Consider the following 24,718-nt stretch of genomic DNA (forward strand, 5'->3'; position numbering starts at 1 on the left):
AACAACAGCAAAAAAAAAAAAACCACAATACATGTGCAACTTTTGTATCCTCAAAAAGATACGGAGGGTTTCCTCCATGGTTTGACTCAGTAGGCACTCTAAATGTTGATTATGTAATTGGTGCTTGTTTTTAGAGTGTTAGGCTTATGTTGCAGGTTGTAGAAGTGGTAAACTTAGGCATATGATCTCTGTATTTTGCCCAGTTTGTGGTAGCTAGCTGCTAATACTCAGTTTAGCTGTTATGATAGCTGAAGTGATAGTTCTTATACTTTCATTACTTACTTTTTGGCAGCTTTCAATGAACTCATCTATGGTAACAACCCCATCTTTATTTTTGTCCATTTTCTGTTCAGGAAGAAAACAAAAAATTGTATTTAGACTTATATCCCTTAATACCCTCACACCTGCACCAAATGAGCTGAAGCTGATAAAAAGAAAACCTAGCTGCTTATTTCACGTGGAGGAACTGTTTCAGAGCAGATACCAGTAGTTTCTTAAAGATGAAAATGATAGGGCCAAATCCTTCTGCCTGTTCCCTTTTCAATATAATGTGGTGAAGATTTGGAGTCACTGTGTCCTAGGTAAAATCCTACCTTTTAGATATGACAGAGCTTGGCCCATTTGCTGAAACTTTCAGAGCTTTTTGTCTTATCTGTAAAATGGGATTAATGAGGATTTATAGGATTCTTAAAAACTGAATGAAAACAAAACTTGTGAAACATGAGAATTGTTTAATGTATCTTGGATTTAGTGAATGTTCAATGAGTGTAGTTATCAGCATTGCAAATTCAAAACCAAAGCTGTTAAATTAATAGGATGGTAAATACTGTTTTGTCTCAGTAAAAATTATTTTCCTTTGCTTTCTTTTGAATCATCGTGGTGCTTGGCAAACATCAGGAAATTTTCTCCTAATTTCATTCCCTCTTGACTTCTGTTTTCATTCCTACCTGAAAAAATGTTTCGACGTGTTGTCTGGGAGCATCTTCTTTGAGGACAGGATATGTACATTTACCCATCATGTCGTATATTGCTTTCATTATATCAAGCATTTCCTGAAAAGTAAAAGTCTTATGTGAGGTTGCACACATGTATGAAGAAACCAGTCTAAGAAGCTCTAACAGATTTTTCCTACTCAATGATGACTGTTGGTTGTCCCAAAGGAAAAGCCAGCAAACAGCTTTCTGCCTCAAGAATGGAAGAATCAGATGTAAGAATGAATTCTGATCTCTTGGTTTTTCTGTATATCTACCATAGTCAGGAAAAGAATATGCTGGTTTAATGTTTGGATTTCTATAGACTTTAAGTAGACCATGCTTATTTAATTGAATTATAATATATCTTACGTGTTGATCATCAGTTTCCATCTATTGAGAGTCAAATATACTGCACACCATATATTGAGAAAAAACACCATTTAGAATTAGTGAAATTAATTGGTAAGTCTTAAAGTTCATTAGGATTTTTGTTGTATTTTTTCCTACTATGGCTTTAACTGAAGTCACACGTGAAGACCAGTCAAAATATTTTGACCCTGGGAAACACCTTGAAATGTTATTAAAACAGTCTAATTTTTGCCTTACCCATTTTATGAGAGTAAAAATGTCTAATAACTTAAACATGTAGATGACATGAAAGATCTCTCGACTAGGTTGATAATACAGGTATATACTTTTAAGAGTATTCAATTCTGTTATAAATGATAAAGTAATTTGTAAACAGGTAAAACCTTTTAAGATGTTTTAAGCATAGATAAATAGCAAGTAGTTAGACACAGGCAGAATTCTTGAGATGTGTTAAACATAGAAAGGAATTGAAGAACAAGAGATACTTAATACTCTTGAGGTACCTGGGTAATAAATATTCAGGGTATAAAAATATACAAGAAGCACTAACTATTTAGGATATGCTGCATATACATGAACACTTAATAGTCATTGCAGTCTTAATTTGGCACCCAGTGGTGACACCTGTTCTGGCGCCAGGTGTCTTCTGTGCAAGAAACACAAATGAAACTCATGACTACTTATCAGGCTATACTTGTGGCCAGGCACACTTGCACCTGTGTCTCTCCAATAGAGCAAGTTCATGTCACTGGCTGTTGGCCCCGGGCACCTTTTGTGTGTGGGGTCTCTTGCTCAAAATGCAATTCTAGGGAAGGCTTGTGAGGGAGAGAGACAAGACTATAGGCACACAGCATGCCCAGGATTCAGGGAGTGTGGTCTTTCAACCCCACTTGCATCCTATCCTGTGTAGTTAACTTACCCGTCCCTTTACTTCTCGCTGTGTTTTAAACTGGTTTAATAAACTGTAATATGAGTATCTTAATTTGGTCTGTGAGCCTTGTTTCCTGGATAGTCTTCCTCAAAGTGCATTTGGAGACCCTACCATTGCATCAGATCATTCCACAATCCCCATGATAGTAAAATTGCATTTCCTTATGGATCACATGCTATGGGGAAAAGAAAGTCTTCAGGCTAAAATTGAAACATGGCTTGGATACATTTTCTGATTCCATCAACCGTGGTCTTAATACTGTGAATGGAATAAAGATGCCAGCAGGAAAAAAGTGTGTAATCTGTATGTGTTACATATTTACTTTGGAGCTTCACCATAAACCATTTCTATCCCAAATTTTTAATTATACATCTTTCTTCCACTACATAAAATACTTTGGATTTCCTGAGAAAAACTTTTTTCAAATTAATAATTGCAATTAATATCTTAAAGAAATGAAAATCTTCCAAATTATTGCTATGTTAGTGAGGTATCCCTTACCTCTTTAGTGATGTAGCCATCTTTATTTATATCATACAGATTAAATGCCCAATTGAGTTTTTCTTGTACTGTCCCCCGGAGCAAAATGGAAAGACCTTTGATGAAATCCTAAAAAGAAATAAAAATACAATTTTATGACATTTCTAAAAAAAAAAAAAAAGAAATGATGGAAGTAAGGGCTACAACCCTCTGGAATTTGAACCATTTATTTAGCAAAATGATTGATGTGTTATTGGTTGTCTATTTTTCAGACTTCTCTGTGGGCATAAATCACTCATTAGTCTTAACATTTTCATGTTGTAATTGGAAACCGAGTTAAATCAATGGTAGTACTGGAAATTGTACCAATGGGTACCCACACGGCAAGAGGCTTGAGTATAAGTGGTATTGGCTTTCCAGTGCAAGCACACATGATATACTAAAAGAATCTAATAGTTTGTTTTTTTTTTTTTAAATACAAGTGCACACATAACACACTTCAATGAAAAAACATTTGCTAATAAGAAATGTGGCTAACCATAAAAGATAAACCAATTGTGGTCTCTAATAAGAAATCCAGTTATAATTTACATGTGGACAGTGGGTAAGAGCATGGAGCTGGAGAGGACAGACTGCCTGGTTTCACCCTCCAGCTGTATTACTGGATGGCTTTGTGTCTTCAGGCAACTTAACATCCCTTTGCCTCAATTTTCATATCTGTAAAATGGAGCTAATAATAGTATCTACCTCTTCACAATTTTATGAGGATTGTAAAAGAGGCTGCTTATAATAGTCCCTGGCAAGGACATTGGCTGTGTAGGTTTTTGTTAAGTAAATGGAGCCCTCAGTTTGTATCCTGGTTAAGCTGGTTTGATTGCATTGCAGACTGGCCAGATTAACTTGATTGAATTCATTTAGTTTTTTTTTTTTTTTTGAGATGGAATCTTGCTCTGTTGCCCAGGCTGGAGTGCAGTGGCATGATCTTGGCTCACTGCAACTTCCACCTCCTACCTCCCGGGTTCAAGCAATTCTTCTGCCTCAGCCTCCCGAGTAGCTGGGACTACAGGCATCTGCTACCATGCCTGGCTAATGTTTGTATTTTTGGTAGAGATGGGGGTTTCACCATGTTGGTCAGGCTGGTCTCGAACTCCTGACCTTATGATCTGCCCGCCTTGGCCTCTCAAAGTGCTGGGATTACAGGCATGAGCCGTGCCCAGCCAGATTTTTTGTTGTTATGTACAGCAGGGTTAACATTACAATGTGCTGTATTCAGTTTATAATCCAGTTTTAAGTAGGAATGAAAGCAGAGGGGAAATCCAAAAGTCTTCTGGGTGAATTTGCATTATATCTCCCTTTCCCACATTCCCTTATTTTATGGCTGTATTTCTATCTGAATTTCTCAAATTGTTTTTTCTTTTTTAAATAAGTAATATCCATATAGTTCAACATTTAAAAATTATGTAAGCCGCCTGGTGAAAAACCTTTCTTCCATTCCTGGACCCAGCCACCTGTTCCTTTTACCCATAGACAACTGGCATAGTTTGTATTTACTTCCAAGGAATTTTTGTGCATATACAAGTGTAAGATATAGTTGTTTGTTTTACTGGCAAACAGACTTCTATACTTTTTTTTTCCACTTAACCATAAATCAGGGAAACAATTCAAGTTTCCATTGTATATGTAAATGCATCATTGTTTATTTAACCAAATTGTTCTTTTACATTTTTTCTCATTGTTATTTCTAGGTATTTTAACCTTTCTGTTACTGTTGTAAATGAGATATTTTTCTATCATATATTCTAAATTAGTTGTTTGTATGTATGAAAGCTATTGATTTCTGTATAATTTTGTACCCTGTCAATTTGCTGATACCATATGTTGATTTTCTTCTGGGTTTTCATGTGTGCAATAATATTAGCTGCAAATGGAGTTAATTTTACCTGTTTTCTAATTTTTATATGTTTACTTTTTTCTAATTATATGGCTTAATATCTATAGAACAATGTTACATCATGTAAATAATAGATATTCTTAGTTTTTTCTTGAACTTAAGAATATTTCAATTCGCTTTTAAGCATGATACTTAGTTTTATCATGGTGAAGAATTATACAACCATTCCACTTAGGCAAATTTATCAAGAATGGCCACTGACCTTTTTTGGCAAAAATGAAAAATACAAAACCAGAAATAATTGTCAAATTCATATTGCAAGGGGCCGTGAATAGCCCAGTCAGTTTTAAGAAAGAAAAACAAACTTGGAGGACTCACACTACCTAATTTCAAAACAGTACAAAGTTACATTAATCAAAACAGTGGTACTGGCATAAAGAGAGATGTATAAAACAGTAGAATAGAATTGAGTCTAGATATAAACCCAGCTGTCTGTGGCCAGTTGATTTTTCAATAATGGTGCCAGGACCATTCAATAGCTATGGAAAGAATAGTCTCAATATATGGTGCTGTGGCACCTGGATCACCATACTTAGTCTACTTCCCAATGGCATGCAAGTTAGAATGTCAAGTGAGAGAAGAAGAGAGAAGGCCACAAGGAATTCCAATATTTGGCAGGCACAGAGAGGAGAAGCTGGCAAAGCATCTTGAAAAGAAGTTGCTAAAGAAGTGAGTCAGGAGAACAGAGCATTTCCATAGGAAAGGATTGTTCATTTTGCTGCCAAGGTTGGAAAACTGTTCATTGGACCAGCAACATGGAGGTCACCAGCAAGTGATAGGGAACAGTCCAGTGGAGTAGGAGTGAAGAGTAATTTTTAATGAGGAGCACTTTGAATACTGAAGAGAAGAATCTAAAAAGAGTAAGAGTCAGAAAGGCGCTGATGCTCCTGAGAAGGTGGGGAGGCTCCAGAATGCAGGTAGATGGGCCGACCTCAGAAGGGAGTTGATACAGGAGACAGAAGGACATGGTGTGGATGCCAGTAGCTGCTTTGCAGGCGGGAAGATGACTGCATTTCTGTCTGATAGCTTTAGTGAGTGTGAGCTGTTTGGGAGTGAGGAGCCAGGTAGAAGAGGTATGAATCTGAGGTTTGAGGAGAGAGGTGGGAACTCTGCTACTAGGCAATAAGGTGACGTGCAAATTAGAAAAACGGAGACCTCCCTCAAATTATTTCCCTGCCATATTTTAGAAAATTATTTATGACGTATAATGTAGTTTAATTAAAAGGTAATGACAGCCCTTGGAGGTGTGAGTGTACATCTTTCAAAACCAGCAGGCTGGGGATCACGGCTTATGCCTATAATCCCAGCACTTTGGGTGGCAGAGGTGGGAGGGTTGTTTGAGCCCACAAGTTTGAGAGCAGCCTGAGCAACCCAGCCAGATCCAGATTAACAAGAACAACAAATTAACAGGGTGTGGTGGTGCACACCTGTTGTCCCAGCTACAACTGGGAGGCTGAGACGGGAATTGCTTGAGCCCAGAAGGTTGAGGCTACAGTGAACTAATTGCACCACTGTGCTACAGCCTGGGTGACAGACCAAGACACTGTCTCAAAAAAAAAAAAAAAAAAAAAATCCTTGGCTTTTTCAGAAGGTATAAAATATACATTGCAGAACACAGAGCCTTATTCACTGAAGATTGCTGAGCAGTTTTGAAAACTAGATGAGGTTGATGGTTATAAATGTAAACTATTTTTTTAAAATTCACAAAGTAGTAATATGTCATTAATTTTAAGGGGAGCTGGCTACAGGGTCTTTGATAACATGCTTAGAGTATTGGGTCTCAGAATATAATGTGCAACACCTGGGGAGCTTGCTAACAGATTTCTGGGACCTACCCCAAGAATTATGATTCATTAGGTTGGAGTGGGACCCCAAAATTTACATGTCTGACACGTTCCAAGGGGAAGCCTATACTGCTTCCAGGGATCACACTTTGAGAACCACTGGCCTACAGTACTCATCATTGGCATTGACCTCACCACCACACAAAACAGCAGAGTAACAATGAAAGATTTAAAGAGAGTACTTTTGGGGAATCCCCCCAAGATGGCCGAATAGGAACAGCTCCAGTCTACAGCTCCCAGCATGAGCGACACAGAAGACGGGTGATTTCTACATTTCCAGGTGAGGTACCAGGTTCATCTCACTGGGACTTGTTGGACAGTGGGTGCAGCCCATGGAGTGTGAGCCAAAGCAGGGTGGGGCATTGCCTCACCCAGGAAGCACAAGGGGTCAAGGAATTCCCTTTCCTAGCCAAGGGAAGCTGTGACAGATGGTACCTGGAAAATCGGGGTGCTCTCACCCCTAATACTGCACTTTTCCAATGGTCTTAGCAAATGGCACACCTGTAGATTATATCCCGCACCTGGCTCGGGACGTTCCCACCCTAATACTGCACTTTTCCAGTCGTCTTAGCAAATGGCATACCAGGAGATTATATCCCGCACCTAGCTCGGAGGGTCCCACGCCCACAGAGCCTTGCTCACTGCTAGCACAGCGGTCCGAGATCGAAGTGCAAGGCAGAAGTGAGGCTAGGAGAGGGGCATCCGCCATTGCTGAGGCTTGACTAGGTAAACAAAGCAGCCTGGAAGCTCGAACTAGGTGGAGCCCACTGCAGCTCAAGGGGGTCTGCCTTCCTCTGTAGACTCCACTTCTGGGGGCGGGGCATAGCTGAACAAAAGGCAGCAGAAATTTCTGCAGACTTAAACGTCCCTGACAGCTCTGAGGAGAGTAGTGGCTCTCCCAGCCTGGAGTTTGAGATCTGACAACAGACTGCCTCAAGTGGGTCCCTGACCCCTGAGTAGCCTAACTGGGAGACACCTCCCAGGAGGGGCTGACTGACACCTCATACAGCCAGGTGCCCCTCTGAGATGAAGCTTCCAGAGGAAGGATCAGGCAGCAACATTAGCCGTTCTGCAATATTTGCTGTTCTGCAGCCTCTGCTGGTGATACCCAGGCAAACAGGGTCTGGAGTGGACCTCCAGCAAACTCCAACAGACATGCAGCTGAGGGTCCTGACTGTTAGAAGGAAAACTAACAGAAAGGAATAGCATCAACATCAACAAAAAGGACAGCCACACCAAAACCCCATCTGTAGGTCATCATCATCAAAGACAAAGGTAGATAAAACCACAAAGATGGGGAGAAACAGAGCAGAAAAGCTGAAAATTCTAAAAACCAGAGTGCCTCTTCTCCAAAGGAATGCAGCTCCTCACCAGCAATGGAACAAAGCTGGATGGAGAATGACTTTGACGAGTTGACAGAAGTAGGCTTCAAAAGATCAGTAATAACAAACTTCTGCGAGCTAAAGGAAGATGTTTGAACGCATCGCAAAGAAACTAAAAGCCTTGAAGAAAGATTAGATGAATGGCTAACTAGAATAAATAGTGTAGAGAAGACCTTAAATGACCTGATGGAGCTGAAAACCATGGCACAAGAACTACGTGACGCATGCACAAGCTTCAGTAGCTGACTTGATCAAGTGGAAGAAAGGGTATCAGTGATTGAAGATCAAATGAATGAAATGAAGTGAGAAGAGAAGTTTAGAGAAAAAAAAAGAGTTAAACAAGCAAACCCTCCAAGAAATATGGGACTATGTGAAAAGACCAAATCTGCATCTGACTGATGTACCTGAAAGTGACAGGGAGAATGGAACCAAGTTGGAAAACACCCTTCAGGATATTATCCAGGAGAACTTCCCCAACCTAGCAAGGCAGGCCAACATTCAAATTCAGAGAACGCCACAAAGATACTCCTCGAGGAGAGCAACCCCAAGACACATAATTGTCAGATTCACCAAGGCTGAAATGAAGGAAAAAATGTTAAGGGCAGCCAGAGAGAAAAGTTGGGTTACTCAGAAAGGGAAGACTAACAGTGGATCTCTCAGCAGAAACTCTACAAGCCAGAAGAGAGTGGGGGCCAGTATTCAACATTCTTAAAGAAAAGAATTTTCAACCCAGAATTTCATATTCTGAGTTCATAAAGTGAACTGAGCTTCATAAGTGAAGGAGAAATAAAATCCTTTTTAGACAAGCAAATGCTGAGAGATTTTGTTACCACCAGGCCTGCCTTACAAGAGCTCCTGAAGGAAGCACTAAACATGGAAAGGAACAACTGGTACCAGCCACTGCAAAAACATGCCAAATTGTAAAGACCATCGATGCTAGGAAGAAACTGCATCAATTATCAGGCAAAATAACCAGCTAACATCATAATGACAGGATCAAATTCACACATAACAGTATTAACCTTAAATGCCAATGAGCTAAATGCCCCAATTAAAAGACATAGACTGGCAAATTGGATAGAGTCAAGACCCATCAGTGTGCTGTATTCAGGAGACCCATTTCACATGCAGAGACACACACAGGCTCAAAATAAAGGGATGGAGGAAGATCTACCAAGCAAATGGAAAACAAAACAAAACAAAAAAGCAGGGGTTGCAATCCTAGTCTCTGATAAAACAGACATTAAACCAACAAAGATCAAAAGATATAAAGAAGGCCATTACATAATGGTAAAGGAATCAATTCAACAAGAAGAGCTAACTATCCTAAATATATATGCACCCAATACAGGAGCACTCAGCTTCATAAACCAAGTCCTTAGAGACTTACAAAGAGACTTAGACTCCCACACAATAATAATGGGAGACTTTTAACACCCCACTGTCAACATTAGACAGATCAATGAGACAGAAAGTTAACAAGGATATCCAGGAATTGAACTCGGCTCTGCACCAAGCAGACCTAATAGACTTCTACAGAACTCTCCACCCCAAATCAACAGAATATACAGTCTTCTCAGCACCACATCGCACTTATTCCAAAACTGCCCACATAGTTGGAAGTAAAGCACTCCTCAGCAAATGTAAAAGAACAGAAATCATAACAAACTGTCTCTCAGACCACAGTGCAATCAAATTAGAACTCAGGATTAAGAAACTCACTCAAAACCACACAACTAGTTGGAAACTGAACAACCTGCTCCCGAATGACTACTGGGTAAATAATAAAATGAAGGCAGAAATGAAGATGTTCTTTGAAACTAATGGGAACAAAGACACAACATACCAGAATCTCTGGGACACCTTTACAGCAGTGTGTAGAGGGAAATTTATAGCACTAAATGCCCACAAGAGAAAGCAGGAAAGATCTCAAGATACAAAATCAATGTGCAAAAATCACAAGCATTCCTATACACCAATAATAGACAGAGCCAAATCATGAGTGAACTCCCATTCACAATTGCTTCAAAGAGAATAAAATACCTAGGAATCCAACTTACAAGGGATGTGAAGGACCTCTTCAAGGAGAACTACAAACCACTGCTCAATGAAATAAAAGAGGACACAAACCAACGGAAGAACATTCCATGCTCATGAACAGGAAGAATCAATATTGTGAAAATGGCTATACTGCCCAAGGTAATTTACAGATTCAATGCCATCCCCATCAAGCTACCAATGACGTTCTTCACAGAATTGGAAAAAACTACTTTAAAGTTCATATGGAACCATAAAAGAGCCCAATTGCCAAGACAATCCTAAGCCAAAAGGACAACCCTAAGCCAAAAGAACAATCCTAAGCCAAAAGCTGGAGGCATCACACTACCTGACTTCAAACTATACTACAAGGCTACAGTAACCAAAACAGCATGGTACTGGTACCAAAACAGAGATACAGACCAATGGAACAGAACAGAGCCCTCAGAAATAATACCACACATCTACAGCCATCTGATCTTTGACAAACCCAATGAAAACAAGCAATGGGGAAAGGATTCCCTGTTTAATGAGTGGTTCTGGGAAAACTGGCTAGCCATATGTAGAAAGCTGAAACTGGATCCCTTCCTTACACCTTATACAAAAATTAATTCAAGATGGATTAAAGACTTAAATGTTAGACCTAAAACCATAAAAACCCTAGAAGAAAACCTAGGCAATACCATTCAGGACATAGGCATGGGCAAGGACTTCATGACTAAAACACCAAAAGCAAGGGCAACAAAAGCCAAAATTGACAAATGGGATCTCATTAAACTAAAAAGCTTCTGCACCGCAAAACAAACTACCATCAGAGTGAACAGGCAACCTACAGAATGGGAGAACATTTTTGCAGTCTACCCATCTGACAAAGGGCTAATATCCAGAATCTAGAAAGAACTTAAACAAATTTTACAGGAAAAAAATCAAACAACCCCATCAAAAAGTGGGTGAAGGACATGAACAGACACTTCTCAAAAGAAGACATTTATGCAGCCAACAGACACATGAAAAAATGCTCATCATCACTTGCCATCAGAGAAATGCAAATCAAAACCACAACGAGATACCATTTCACACCAGTTAGAGTGGTGATCATTAGAAAGTCAAGAAACAACAGATGCTGGAGAGGACGTGGAGAAATAGGAATACTTTTACACTGTTGGTGGGACTGTAAATTAGTTCAACCATTGTGGAAGACAGTGTGATGATTCCTCGAGGATCTAGAACTAGAAATACCATTTGACCCAGCCATCCCATTACTGGGTGTGTACCCAAAGGATTATAAATCATGCTGTTATAAAGACACATGCATACATATGTTTATTGTGGCACTATTCACAAGAGCAAAGACTTGGAACCAACCCAGATGTCCATCTGTGACAGACTGGATTAAGAAAATGTGGCACATATACACGATGGAGTACTATGCAGGCATAAAAAAGGATGAGTTCATGTCCCTTGTAGGGACATGGATGAAGCTGGAAACCATCATTCTGAGCAAACTATTGCAAGGACAGAAAGCCAAACACTGCATGTTCTCACTCATAGGTGGGAATTGAACAGTGAGATCACTTGGACACAGTTTGGGGAACATCACACACTGGGGTCTGACTTGGGGTGGGGAGTAGGGGGAGGGATAGCATTAGGAGAAATACCTAATGTAAATGACGAGTTAATGGGTGTAGCACACCAACATGGCACATGTATACATATGTAACAAACTTACACGTTGTGCACATGTACCCTAGAACTTAAAAGTATAATAATAGTAATAAATAAAAATAACACTTTTAAGTCAATTGTGGACTTGTATTGTTTGCCTCCCTATTAGGTCCCAAATTTCCATTTGGTGCTCCATGATGTTCTGTGGAAGCTCACTCCATCTCTGCGTCTAGTGATACAGCCATGACCTGGGCAAAGTTAGGAAGTACATTTATCCCTTTGGCCAGACAACTGGATCTGTGGTTGGCATTTGACTAAACCTGGTCCAAGTCTAAGCATGACTCCCCAGACTCAGAGTCTTGCGAGGAACGATAGGACAGAGATGTGCTTCTTTCCTTGCTCAACAGGAGCAATGAATCCTGCAGCCAAGGAGCTGTGGCCTCTTCTTGCAGCCCTAAAGGGTCCCACCCTTAGGTTGTAGCCAGCCCCATCTCTGGCCTCTTTGTTCCTGTGAACCAAAGAAATTATCATACTGTTTTTCGGTCACTTAATGTATCCTTTTCTAGTATTTGTGAACAAAAGTATCCTGATTCACATGCTGACATCTGATTCATATCTTCTTAAATATTATATGCCCTGGACCAATTTACATTAAAAGATAGCTATGGACTTTGAGCACCTCTCTCTTTTTATCTTGTGGGATATCAGTAAAGAGTTGTTTAAAACAGGAATGACTATCTCTTTTTGTGCAAAAGAAAAATGAGAAACTTAATGTGGCTTATAAGATTTTTGCGCCATGCTTTTCTGAGTGGTAACTGAAGTCTCTCAAGTAGGAAGTGGCAAACTTAGAACCACAACAACTCTCAAAGAGTAATTTGCACAATTACTTTACTTGTATACATATGTATACAATGGAGGTTATATCAATGGAGATTATATCTGTTCCCTAATGTACAAAAAATGATAAAGGGGTGGGGAGGTCTCATGCCAGAACTTAAAGTACAATTAAAAAAAAAAAAACCCCAACTGATAACTGCTATAGTTAACTTCTAATAAATAATGAGCACGTGTTTGGTGCCAGACACAGAGCCAAGCCCTTTACTGACATGACTTTTTCATTCTTACACTATCTTTTTAAGTAGCTTTGGTTGCTGATGTTTTAGTGGTATGAATACTAAGGTCAAGAGGGTTAAGTACTCAGCCCAGGGTCTCAGAGCCACTGGGTAGCAAAATGGAGATTAGATCACATCATACCAAATCCAGAGCCCCTCATATCATATTTATTCTGCCTTTCAGGTTTAAGCAAATTAAATGGAAAACTCCCATTATCCTTTATCATAGAATCAGATGGTCTCTCTACTTCTCAGTATGCTATTGCTATTCAAAATGTGTTCATTCCCTAACCATTTCTGTTTTCTAGAGATTTCCCAGGTAGCTAATCAATTTAGAAAAGTAACTGCAACAGCCTAGTTTTAAATTTGATTTTCATCTAAACTTTATTAATTTAGCCATTAGTTTTCCCTTAGATGGCAAGGCATTTTACCAATATGCATATCATATACAACCATTACAACTAATTTCCCAAATTATAATCAATGTTCATTGCAATTACTGGTATTTTACATAAATATTATAAAAGCAATGTTATGCATGGTTCCATATCATTAACACCAGACTAAATTTACATGTAAAATTGGATATAATTTGCCCTAGGAAATTGGTAGTATATTTCTGATACATAAGTAATTTCAAGTAATGGAATCACTAATAGTTTTTGCCTTACTCATCCTCTGGAAGCCAGGTATAAAAGTTTATATTAGGTAAACTATATTAGGTAAAACCTTTGGCTTCTATGTTATAAATTAAGACTGTGCTGTAATTAAACTTATTCCTAAAGTGAAGCAAACACAAATATGACATTATCATGAAATGATCAGTTACTATCATGGAGTGACCTAAGCTGCCATTAGCAAAAGAAACATTATGGAGACTGGTACCCAGGACACTCTTCCCACAACCATGTCCTCTCCCTCCACTAACTGCTGCTTCTACACCCAGGATAAACCTGCCTTCCCCATCTTGACTTAGTTCATTCCCTCACCTTAGTTCATTTCTTCTCCACTCTCAGCTTTTATTTTTCTTTTCTCAGTGATATTTTTCACTTAAGTTATGGGAGATGATGTTTTGGGATTCCTGGCCCAGAATCTTTGCAATTGTGGTACCCAGTCTGCATGAGCACGGAGTATGTGTGAGGAGGTTTTTGGCTGCCCCTGTTCATCCTGCCCCTGTGGTGACTGGCTGGATTACATCGCAGAAGGCTGCACCCTTCTTTTTTCATCTGGACTCCACAAAACCCTTGCACCCAGATAGCTGCCTATGCCCATATGAACTTTTCTTTTAAACATAACAGTTCTTTTGAAATACAGTTCTACCAATTTTGTTTTAATTTCTTTTGAATTTGTTTCATGCTTCACCTGCAATACCTTTACTGGAGTTCAGGCTTTCATCAGCCCCTGTCTGGACTCTTGGCATACTTAGCTGCTACTTACACTCCATGTTTCCAGGAACATAGCTCTGATAAATTAACATCCCTGCCAAAAAATTCTACAAAGACTCCTCATCTCTTGCAAGATAGTCCAGTCTCCCACCTAAGACGTGTCAGGATCTGACCTCTGTCTCCTTCCCCAGCCTACGCTCTTGGCTCTCCAATTGTGTATTCTATCTTCTTGATGATGTACACATGTTTTTGCTTGGTTCCCAGGCCTGATATACTCTGTCCAGCCTCTGCCCCACTCTCCATTGCTTCCCATCCCATCTCAAGCCTTTATTCTCTTAGGGAGCTCCTGACTGTCCTTTAGACTTCGTCCATCGATTACACTGGGCAGGCTTCCCTGCTGCAGCCCCTTTTGCACCCGTACCATTTCCTTGCTGACCTCATTCATCATCTGCTTCCCTTTATCAGGGCTCTCATCAAAATTTCTGCTGATATTTAAGATGCATCCTTCCTCACTGATATTTAAGATCTTTAATATCTGCTGATATTTAAGATGCATCTTCCAAATTATATACATATATTCCATAAATAAATATATATATGTATATATGGAAAAGAGAAATTGGAATCATGAAGCAAAATATGTATAATGCTACTTCTGAGCCCAAGCACAACCAAATCAGAATGTAACAAATGAGGTATATATTTTTCACATATTTTTCCTAACAAAAATAAAACCCTTCACAGCTGATCAGAGTTCATGTTGGGTTTATTCTCCTAATATTTAAATCAATATACTACAATTTGTGATCTGCCATGTACCATTTGAATCGTATGAATTACATATATATATATGAAATATATATACATATATAAGCTATGTAAGTATCTAGGACATACTTCATTTTACTAGAAATACACAGTAGTTCGTGAACGAAATTATACACAGTAGTTCGTGAACGAAATTATACACAGTAGTTCATGAACAGAATTATACACAGTAGTTCATGAACGAAATGAAATACTTTCTAGCCAGACATGGTGGCAAGTGCCTGTAATCCCAGCTACTCAAGAGACTTGAGGCAGGAGAGTCACTTGAACCTGGGTGGCAGAGGTTGCAGTGAGCTGAGATTGTGCCACTGCACTCCATCCTTTATGACAGAGCAAGACTCTGTCTCTCAAAAACAAAAACAAAAACAACTTTCTCTACAGATCACTTAAAGTTTGTCATTTAAAAAGAGATTTCCTCGTAGAATTGTCAGACTGGTGAATATAGTCTTTTTCTACATTTAATTTACTGCCCATTTGCCCCACTTACTGAGACTTCCACAGCGGGGCTTTTGACTTTATCATCTTTGTATTTCCAAGGCCTACCACTGACTGGCCCATAAGGAGGTGTCAGTAACTGTTAGTTAAATCATTTGCCTTCTGGGGCTTTTCACATGCAGTTGAAGAAATGGACTCTCCCTGTATGAGCCAATATAAAGCACTAGAAAATAAACTAAATGTGGCTTGCAATTCGTACATCTTTTAAAAGATAATTTTTGGCAATTATATGAGAGAAAGGGAATGTCCTTGGGCTTTATTTCCCCTGAGCAAAAGTAATCATCACCGAACTCACATTTCCTCCTAAAAAGCGTAAACTAAAGTCAAATGATAGGAGTATAATCCAGGGCTTACCTCGAAACTCACAGCTCCATTGTGGTCCGTATCAAACGCATTGAACAGAAAATGTGCATATGTTGTAGAGTCTGAAATGGTGAAAAGGGAATATCATTAAGTCAGTGTTTCCATATCCAACATAAGTCTTGGATTGCAGTCCAAACTTCCTTTGATCCAGAAGAATTAACTCTGCCTCCTTTAGTTTGTGCTTTCTTCACAACTGCTTACCCTCTTTCTGTAGAGGACTAGAGTTTGAGATTCACAGGAATGAGCAATCTAGATGGAGGCCATTGGTGACAAACATTCTCTATGAGTTTCTGGCTGGCAATGCTGTAGTCCTGGGTGATGAGAGTAACACTGGGACAAGAAATGGTCCCATAGGTGGATGTGAAGATTGAGACTTGTCTGGAATTTGCTTAGTGTTTGGGAGAGACCATCTCTAGAAGTAAAGTAATAAAAATAATATTAATGAGACAGAGACGAGTTGCTATTATTAGTGTCTCTGTCATTATTAGAACTTTCATCATTGTTACAACTCAGAGAATGATATTGGGACTTAGAGAGCGTGAAAAACATGCCCAAAGTCACACAGTGAAGAAGGAGTAAATCTGGGACATGAACTTAGGTCTTTCTGACTCTTGAGAATCAGGCTAGCCTACAGCCAGTACCAGGCTAGCCCACAGGCAGTGAAGTTGGCTGATGGATTGGGGTCAGTGGTCACTTGGGAAGTTTCTGTGGCTGTGTTGGAAGGGGACTGGGTGGTCCTACATGTTCCTAGTTGTATGAAGTTGCATGAAGTAGGGAGCCCCTACTCTGTCAGGGTCCTGGGTGGGATTCGAGGATCTGGGTATGATGGACAATTATGTCTTCTGAAGTCTAACAGGTCTTCTTAGTTTGCGTCCATCAGGTATTCTTCCCCTCTCATTTTTCCTTCCTTCCTCTCCTGTTTCTCCTTTGTCTCCTTAATCTCTGGGCTTTCTGCCATTTCATTTAAAAGTCTGTATTTTTTCCTTATTGTTTTCTGTTCTGAGTGCCTAGCTTTCATTCCTAAGGGTTTCTGTGCTTGAACCTTGATAAAATTTACATGATTATTTTCAGTGTTTCATCTCATGGGCTTTAGCCTTTTATTTTAACCTTTTTTGTCTTTTCAAAATAAAATGGTAACCTTTTCGCTCATTGGCTTTAGCCTTTTATCTTCTGTTTTAAATCTCATCTATTTCTAACTTTTAACCTTTATTGGGTTTTAACTTATCATTGATTTACTTTTTACTTTATGAATTGCTTTTTATAGGCTGTCAGGAAGCTAAGTCACAGTAACAGGAGTCCAGAATTGCCCTCCCCAGATAAGAGAGGTCAAGAGGTCATCTAAATTTCTCTCCTGGTTCTCAGGGCCCACGGCCTCCTTACAAGTTGTTTTTCCTGAATGCCTCAGTGCAGTAATTAACATTACTGAAGGCTATACATTTCATGAGGTAGATTGTACACTCAGTTTCTTAAAATGACAGTGACATCTTCGGTCATCTCTTACTTTTTAAATATGCTATGAGGAACTACTCATCTTTAAACACAGGAATTACTAGCACTGTTTTCAGTGAACTCACCACGCACCAAAATTGGGTCTAAATAATATGTAACACTGTGACATCTAGAGTGGATGTCCTTCCAGTATTGATAGGTTGCAGGAAGAAATCCTTTTGCATATGGAGCCAGGGGGTTAATTACCATAAACTTAGTTCTGTTATTGGGAAGCTCCATTATAGAGTTATCAAGAATTGGCAGCCTATTTCAACTTGCAAAGTTGTTTTACTCTCAACAGTACTTTTTCACAGACTTCTTGAACTACATAGTGCCCTCTGGAGATGTGAATTGATCGATGGTGTGTTAAACTTATTTTCGGAGAAGGAAAAAAAAAGAGATTTTGCATATTTTATAATGAGCTTCATTAAGCAAGTCTCTTGCTACCCTGTTTTCACAATCAGAGTAAATGTCTTTACCTTAGCAAGCAGTACTCACTGTGAATAATGGCTCAAAACAAACGATGTTTGCTATTTTTTTAATCAAAAAAAAAAGATAACATGTATGTGATAATTACTGTTCTTCTCAAATGGAGTTTTTCTAGCTTAAAGCTTGACATGTGGGAATTATGCTCTCAATGTGGTACAGAGGACATCCTGTTCTTCTAAATCTGCCTCGGCAGGTTTTAGAAGTTACAGCAGCTTCCCAGACTAGATAATCCATGCACAGAGGTTTTGGTAATAGCATAGTAGAGTCAGACTGCCTGAATTTAAATCTCAGCTTCACCAAAGATTAAGTGCATGACCTCAAGCAAGTTGTTTTATCTTTGTGTGATTCAGTTTCCTCATCTACAAAACAACAACAATATCAGTATGTACTTCATAGATTTTTTTTTTTTTTTTTTTTTTTGAGACAAAGTCTTGCTCTTGGCCCCAGGCTGGAGCGCACTGGCACGATCTCGGCTCACTGCAACCTCCACCTCCTGGGTTCAAGCAATTCTCCTACCTCAGCCTCCCAAGGAGCTGGGATTACAGGCACCTGCCACCACACCTGGCGAAGTTTTGTATGTTTAATAGAGACAGTGTTTCATCACGTTGGCCAGACTGGTCTCAAACTCCTGACCTCAGGTGATCTGCCTGCCTCCGCCTCCCAAAGTGCTGGGATCTACAGGTGTGAGCCACTGTGCCTGGCCTTCATAGAGATCTTAATAAAGTTTAAATGAGACACTATTTGCAAAGTGTTTAGAAATAAGCCTATATACTTATTAAAATTTCAATAAATATTAGCTATTATTTCCTGGACAAGCCACTTTTATCTCAACTACCTTAAACACATGTGATCAAATCTTTTACAAATGTAACATCTTTTCACCTTAAATAACTTTGTTTTTTTAGGATTTCTGTTGTGTGTCTAGGTGACGAGCTCTAATTTAATGCAATTTTCCGCTCAATAAAAGACAAGAAAATTATGTCCTAAAAAGCAATGGTCCTGATGGAGTTTGCTTTTCTTCTGGCAGGCACTTGAAGACAGTGGAAAGTTTTAAAGAAGAGGAGTGGAGCTACTTGCTTAAAGAAGCAAAGTCATAGGGAATGTCCAGCTAGGCAGAAAACTGGATAAAATGACGAAAAGAGAAACTGTCTACAAAAGCATCTATGGTTCTGTTTTTACTCGACTGTGTTCTTAGGCACTCAATAAATATTTGTTAAAAGAGTGAATAACTGGCTTCTTGGAATCTAGATTTCAGTACAGTCCAGGGCTTAAAAGATGTAACAATGATCTCCCTTCTCCGTCTATGATCTCTTCGTGATCACATTTCTTTACATAACAAAAATAGTTACTGAGTTTGTTAAGCTGAGATTGCCTCAGTTTCTTATAATTTTACTTGTGAAGCTGAAAAATAAATGTTGAGATTTGATAGTTGAGCAACAAAATTTACAGATTCTTAGGATGGGAAGACATTTTGGATATTATTTAGCGTTGTATTTACATTGAACAAAGGTAAAAATAGGGACTTTCAGTGACATACTGAGGTCACCTAGTTACTTCATGGTAGAGTTGGTAATGAAATCAAGATATTCCTATACCATCTCTTAGAAATCAAGGATACTGGAGTAGAAAAAAACTGAGGATTTCTTTGATGTGACTGCTACATTTTACAGAGAAACAACCTGAGGCCAAGAAAAGTAAACTACTCGAGGTTACGTACCTTGATAGGTAGCAGTCTATCCACAAACTCCGAACTGTCTTAGTCCAAAGGTCTTAACCCAATTATATTGAGAACACAATGCATATAGCAAATAACCCTTGAGTTCGTTCTTCATAGTATTTGAACAAACACACTTGATTATCATGCCCCAGGTTTGTAGAATGAAATCCATTTGGTTTATTTCTTTTTCCTATCCCAAAGCCCTAATCCCATCGAATTCAAGCACAAAGAATAGAATTAGCTTCATGTATTGGAATATACAATTCATGACTTCGTTACTGTGGTAAGGCAAGTTCATATGCATAAATAGTAGCTTCCGTCAATAAGCCCTCTGTAAATCACCCTGAAAAATTGTTAGAAATACTGTCCTAGGACAAGGATACTCAGTGGGTGAAGTCTTTTTTAATTTTAACCTTTATGTCTACAGAACTCATCTGACTCAAGTGCCTTGCACACAACAGCTGCTTAATAAATGTTTATTGATAGATTATTATGACTTGAGCTCGTTCATTCATTCATTCATTCGTTCGTTCATTCAACAGCTGTCTGTTAGATGCCTAGTGTAGACAACATAAGTGCATTCCTACAACATGAGCAGAAATAGCCCAGGAAACTGATTTTTATGGGCTTTAAAAATGTTTAGTGAACTAAAAGCTTACTAAGCTTCTATTATATGTGGAGTTTAAAAAGTTTTTGCGAACCATATAGGCAATAGCACCAACAAGCCATCTCCTCTCTGCTTGCCTTACAGTAGCCATACTTTATCCCCTGCAAACAAGAGGCTTTTGTTCAATCCAGTTTTTTCTGACATCCAGCTCACCAAGCAAGTTGGGCTTGATAAACTGTTTCACAAAGCAACAGAGAAAGCTAACAGCCTGACACAATACAAATTACAGAGAGTTCTGTAGATAAGACAAAGCACTTTCCTGGAGGAAATGGTGAGATGTTGTGATTTATGGACCCATCAGTGTTACTGTTCATAATGAGAAAACCTGTTGCATTCAGACCATCATCCTGAATAAACGATGGCTCCGTGGAAGTGTAAGGATGGCCATCACATGAATTTGCTTGCCATCAGAGATCACGTTCTTCCTTAGGACATTTTTCCTTTTCTGGCCACATATAAGAAACAATTTGTATGTATGATATTAATTTTTTAAAAGCAAAGCAAATCATAATTCTTTAAAATATTTCATTTCCTTCAGCAATGCCATGTGTTCAGATTTCTGCATTCAATTAACATGAATAATCAAATGTTAAGACTGTAACAGTAATTTTTTCTCAAATTCCTAGTCCCTTTGGATTTTGTAACAGGAATCCTTTGCAAAATAGATGTGCTGTGTTTAAGAAGATGTTCTCTAATGCAGAAGTGTTATTTTTCAAATAAAGATATAATTTTAATGTGGAGCTGTATCCAAGTTTTAGTATGTAATAACTTGATTTGAAATGATTGAAAAATGAGGATTTTCATCTGCATTGGTGCTTTGATATTAATGCTTATTAAGATGTTGGTAGGCACTCAGTAAATATAATTTTTCTTTAAAAAATCCATGGGTTTTAAACAATTTAGAAAAATATGAGGTAGTTAATTCCCCAAATTAATCTCTCATTAGTGCAGACAGTGAACCCATTATAATCTTGGCATCAGGTACTATAACCAATACCTGTCTGTGGTCTGTTAGAAGGGCCCTCCCCTCTGCACTGTAGTAATGAGATGGGGTGGGAGAGTTATCGTCCAAAGTATATCCAAATTCACTTAATAACAAGTCTTCCTGTGTTTTCTTAGAATTCTAATTTAATTCTCTTAAAAGTCCATCGAAAACAAAAAATTGTTTTGACAAGTCAGGCACAGAATTGTTTTAAATCCACTAAACTAGCTAAAACCAAATGGGATTAAAACCCTAAAGGAAACCTGACTCTTGTATGAAACAACTAATACTTAAGTGCTGTAGACTTTTCAAAGAGCCTTTTACAGATACTATTCCATTGTACAGTGATAGCCACCATGTGAGGTGGGCGTCATTCATTCATTCATGCAAAAAGTATTTATCAAGTGCTATTACTTGTCAGTTACTGTCCCGTGACCTGTGGATACAACAGTAAACAAAGTGGAGAAATCCTCTGTTCCCCTGGAGCTGACATTCTAGTGGAGACAAAGACAAAAACAACAATAGTACAAGTGAAATATATATTATTGGATTGTCTCGAGTGCTATAGAGAGACATAAAGCAGGGGAAGGAGGAATGTTCAAGGCATTGTAATTTAAGATAGAGTGATCAGGGCAAGTCTCACTGAGAAAGTGGCATTGGAGTAAATGCAAAGGTGATGAGATATTGAGATAGATATTTGGGAGAAGAGAATTTCAGGCAGAGGGAACAGCAAGTTCAAAGACACAGGAGCAGCATCATGGCTAGTGTGCTGGTGGGATGGCCACCATGTGTAGGCCACTCTATAGGTTGTGGCTTATGTTCTATGGAATGGTATGGTTTTGAGCAGAGCAGTAACATGATTTGCTTACATTTTAATGGGATCACTGACTCATTTTTAAGAGTAGACTATGGTTCGGGGAGGGGTCATCAGAATCAGAGAAGTCAGTTTGGAGACTACTGTGTTTATTTTGGCAGGAGATAATGGTGGCTCCTTTAAGTGGTAATTAGTAAAATAAAAGGCCAATTAGCAAGGTCAATGGCAAAGTCAACTCTGGCCATAATCACAGAGAGAAACAATTGTCCCCTATGTTGAGTAGACATCAGAGTTGAAAGGAAGTACTAGATGATTCCCTCCTGACTTGAGGTGAAACCTTCCTGAACTCCCGATTCATGGACTCCACCATCCCAACCCATCACTATCTTTTTCCTCCAAATCTGAATCCTATTTATCTCTTTTCTTTTCTATCCTAAAGCTATTAACATCTCCTTTACCAGCTCCTTCCCTGTGTATAAACAATGTCCAATCTCTTCTACATTAAAACTAAAGTCTTCCACTGGTATCTACCCAGCACTATGGCCAGTTTCCTCCTCATCACTCTTCCAGCAAAGCTTTCTGTAAGTGCTGTCTCTATTGGTGGTTGCTGCTTTCTTCTCATCCTCCTTTTCACCCTCTGCAATTTGGCTTCTGCTTGTGCGCTCCACTCCCTAGTACTTCATCCAGGGCACTTGGGCTGTCCTGATCATGCCCAGTAATGACTCCCATGTTGCCACACCCCAAAGAGACCTTCGGATTCTTACCTTACTAGACTTTATTGTTTCATTTCCAAACTATCAATCTCTGTTGTGTTTATTTCCATAAACTGTTCATTCTCTGTCTCCTTTGTGGATGCCTTTTCCTTATGGTTCTTGACATGTGTTCTGGAGTTTCCTGCTGGCCTCATGGAGCTCGCCACCTTGTATAACTCCCCCAGTAACCTCATCTACATCATGGATTTAACCAGTACTTCCTGATTAATAATTCTCAAATCCCTGTCTCTTTCTCTGACTTGTCCTCTGAGCCTCAAATCTGTACCAACTTCTAGTTGAGTCTAAATCCCCACAGGCACCTCAGATGTAATTTGTCCAAAACTGAGATCATTATCCCACTACTCCTCCTGTAAAGAGTCACCTGGTGTCCACGATGGACTCCTGGAAGGTATCACAAACTCCTCTCTTTATCTTTTTATGCCACAAAAAGCTAGTTCATCACTAAATTCTTCCATTTTTGTCATCTAAATATGTCTGTAATCTGTCCCCACTTCTCAATTTCTCCTATGCAAATCCTTGTTTAAAGACCTTATTGTTTTGCCTCCTACAGTAGTAATCTTCTAATTAGTATCCCCCGCCTGCAGTATTGCTGACCTCAAGCTAATCTTCCACAGACCTATCAGTGAAATGTATCCCAAAGACAAATCTGACTGTAACAGATCCCACTTAAACTTCTCAGTGGCTTTGCTTCACCTCAAGGATAAAGTCCCATTTCTTCATATGGCATCCTTGACTGTCTAGGACATTTCACCCTCCATTGTACACTCTCTACGCTATTCACACCCAAATCCTGGCAATTTCCCGCAAATGCCCACCTTCAGTTCTATGCTCTGACCCAAGCGTCCCATTTGCCTAAAATGTTATGTCCCTAGTGGCTTTTAAAGCGGGAAGACATCATACTCAGAAGTGAACTTCTCCTGAGAGGTATAATGGGAGAGCAAGACTATATACTTTGGAAATGGATCAAGCTCTCTGCACCTTAGTTTTCACGTGTATATCTATAAAAAAATGAGGGTTACAGATGGGGTTGTTAGATGGTGAGGCATGCCAGGGACAGGCACATATTAGATGCTTTCTGAATGGCAACAACTTCAGCTCAGGTTCAACTCATCTGGCGAGACTCTTTTTATGTCCTCTCTGTCCTGCAGCTAATTTAATCATGCCAGCACTGTGCCCTCAGAATATCATTTTTTAACTCCCATAATCACAGTTACACTTGAGATTGACATTGTCCATCTGCTACACTAAGCTATAACATTATTTTGGAGAAAGACCACATCCTATTCCTCTTATTCCTTCTACATGATCAGCACCTCACACATGGCTGGGTACACCATAGGCTGTGGGACAAATATGAGTTGGGCATCTATTAGGTGATTGAAAGAAAAACTGTAAGGTCCAATGGCAAGAATATCTTTTCATTCCTCTCTAACATGCATGTGTTATCATTACGCTATCCTTGTGTTTTCTTTCCAGTTAAAATAATATCTAGGATGGTTTTAATTTTCTCAGATGAGGGAGCACAGTAAAGAGTTAGTAAAAGAAAACAGCAGAAAATATACAAGGGGAGGCTGCAGAAAATCTAGGTTATAACCCAGATCTGCCACTGAGTCAATATGTGGCCCTGAGCAAACCATTTACCTTCTCCAATCCCCAGATTTCATATCTGTAAATGGAGGATAATCATGTTTGTCCTAATTTTGAGAGTTGGGAGAATCAAGTGAGACCTATAATGCATGTGAATGAGCTTTGTGGCATTTTGAGCACCCTCGTAATAGAAAGCATTGTGCATTTGAGAGACACAGTACTGGGCACACAGTAATAGTTGTATTCAACTAAAGAGTATCCTCTTGGATATTTGAAAATTTCTGGCCGGGCGCGGTGGCTCAAGCCTGTGAGGCCGAGACGGGCGGATCACGAGGTCAGGAGATCGAGACCATCCTGGCTAACACGGTGAAACCCCGTCTCTACT

General features: G+C 39.1%; 2 protein-coding genes across 6 annotated transcripts in view; one reads left to right on the forward strand and one right to left on the reverse strand.

The window, feature by feature from the left end:
* Positions 1 to 19,012, forward strand: part of PACRGL (parkin coregulated like) — a 42,892-nt gene extending 23,880 nt beyond the window's left edge. For both annotated transcript variants that reach the window (XR_004437861.1, XR_004437863.1), the window contains one exon: positions 18,821 to 19,012. The gene's annotated coding sequence lies outside the window, so the exon portion shown is untranslated. The remainder of the gene's footprint in view (positions 1 to 18,820) is intronic.
* KCNIP4 (potassium voltage-gated channel interacting protein 4) overlaps positions 1 to 24,718 on the reverse strand; it is a 1,243,239-nt gene that overhangs the window by 3,321 nt on the left and 1,215,200 nt on the right. For all 4 annotated transcript variants that reach the window (XM_033213877.1, XM_033213880.1, XM_033213879.1 and 1 more), the window contains 4 exons: positions 15,808 to 15,878; positions 2,776 to 2,883; positions 948 to 1,052; positions 283 to 345 (listed from right to left, as the gene is read on the reverse strand). In XM_033213877.1, the coding sequence (XP_033069768.1) occupies positions 283 to 345; positions 948 to 1,052; positions 2,776 to 2,883; positions 15,808 to 15,878 (347 nt within the window). The remainder of the gene's footprint in view (positions 1 to 282; positions 346 to 947; positions 1,053 to 2,775; positions 2,884 to 15,807; positions 15,879 to 24,718) is intronic.

This window comes from Trachypithecus francoisi, unplaced genomic scaffold, assembly GCF_009764315.1.
Source record: "Trachypithecus francoisi isolate TF-2019V2 unplaced genomic scaffold, Tfra_2.0 Lachesis_group1, whole genome shotgun sequence".
NCBI lineage: Eukaryota > Metazoa > Chordata > Mammalia > Primates > Cercopithecidae > Trachypithecus > Trachypithecus francoisi.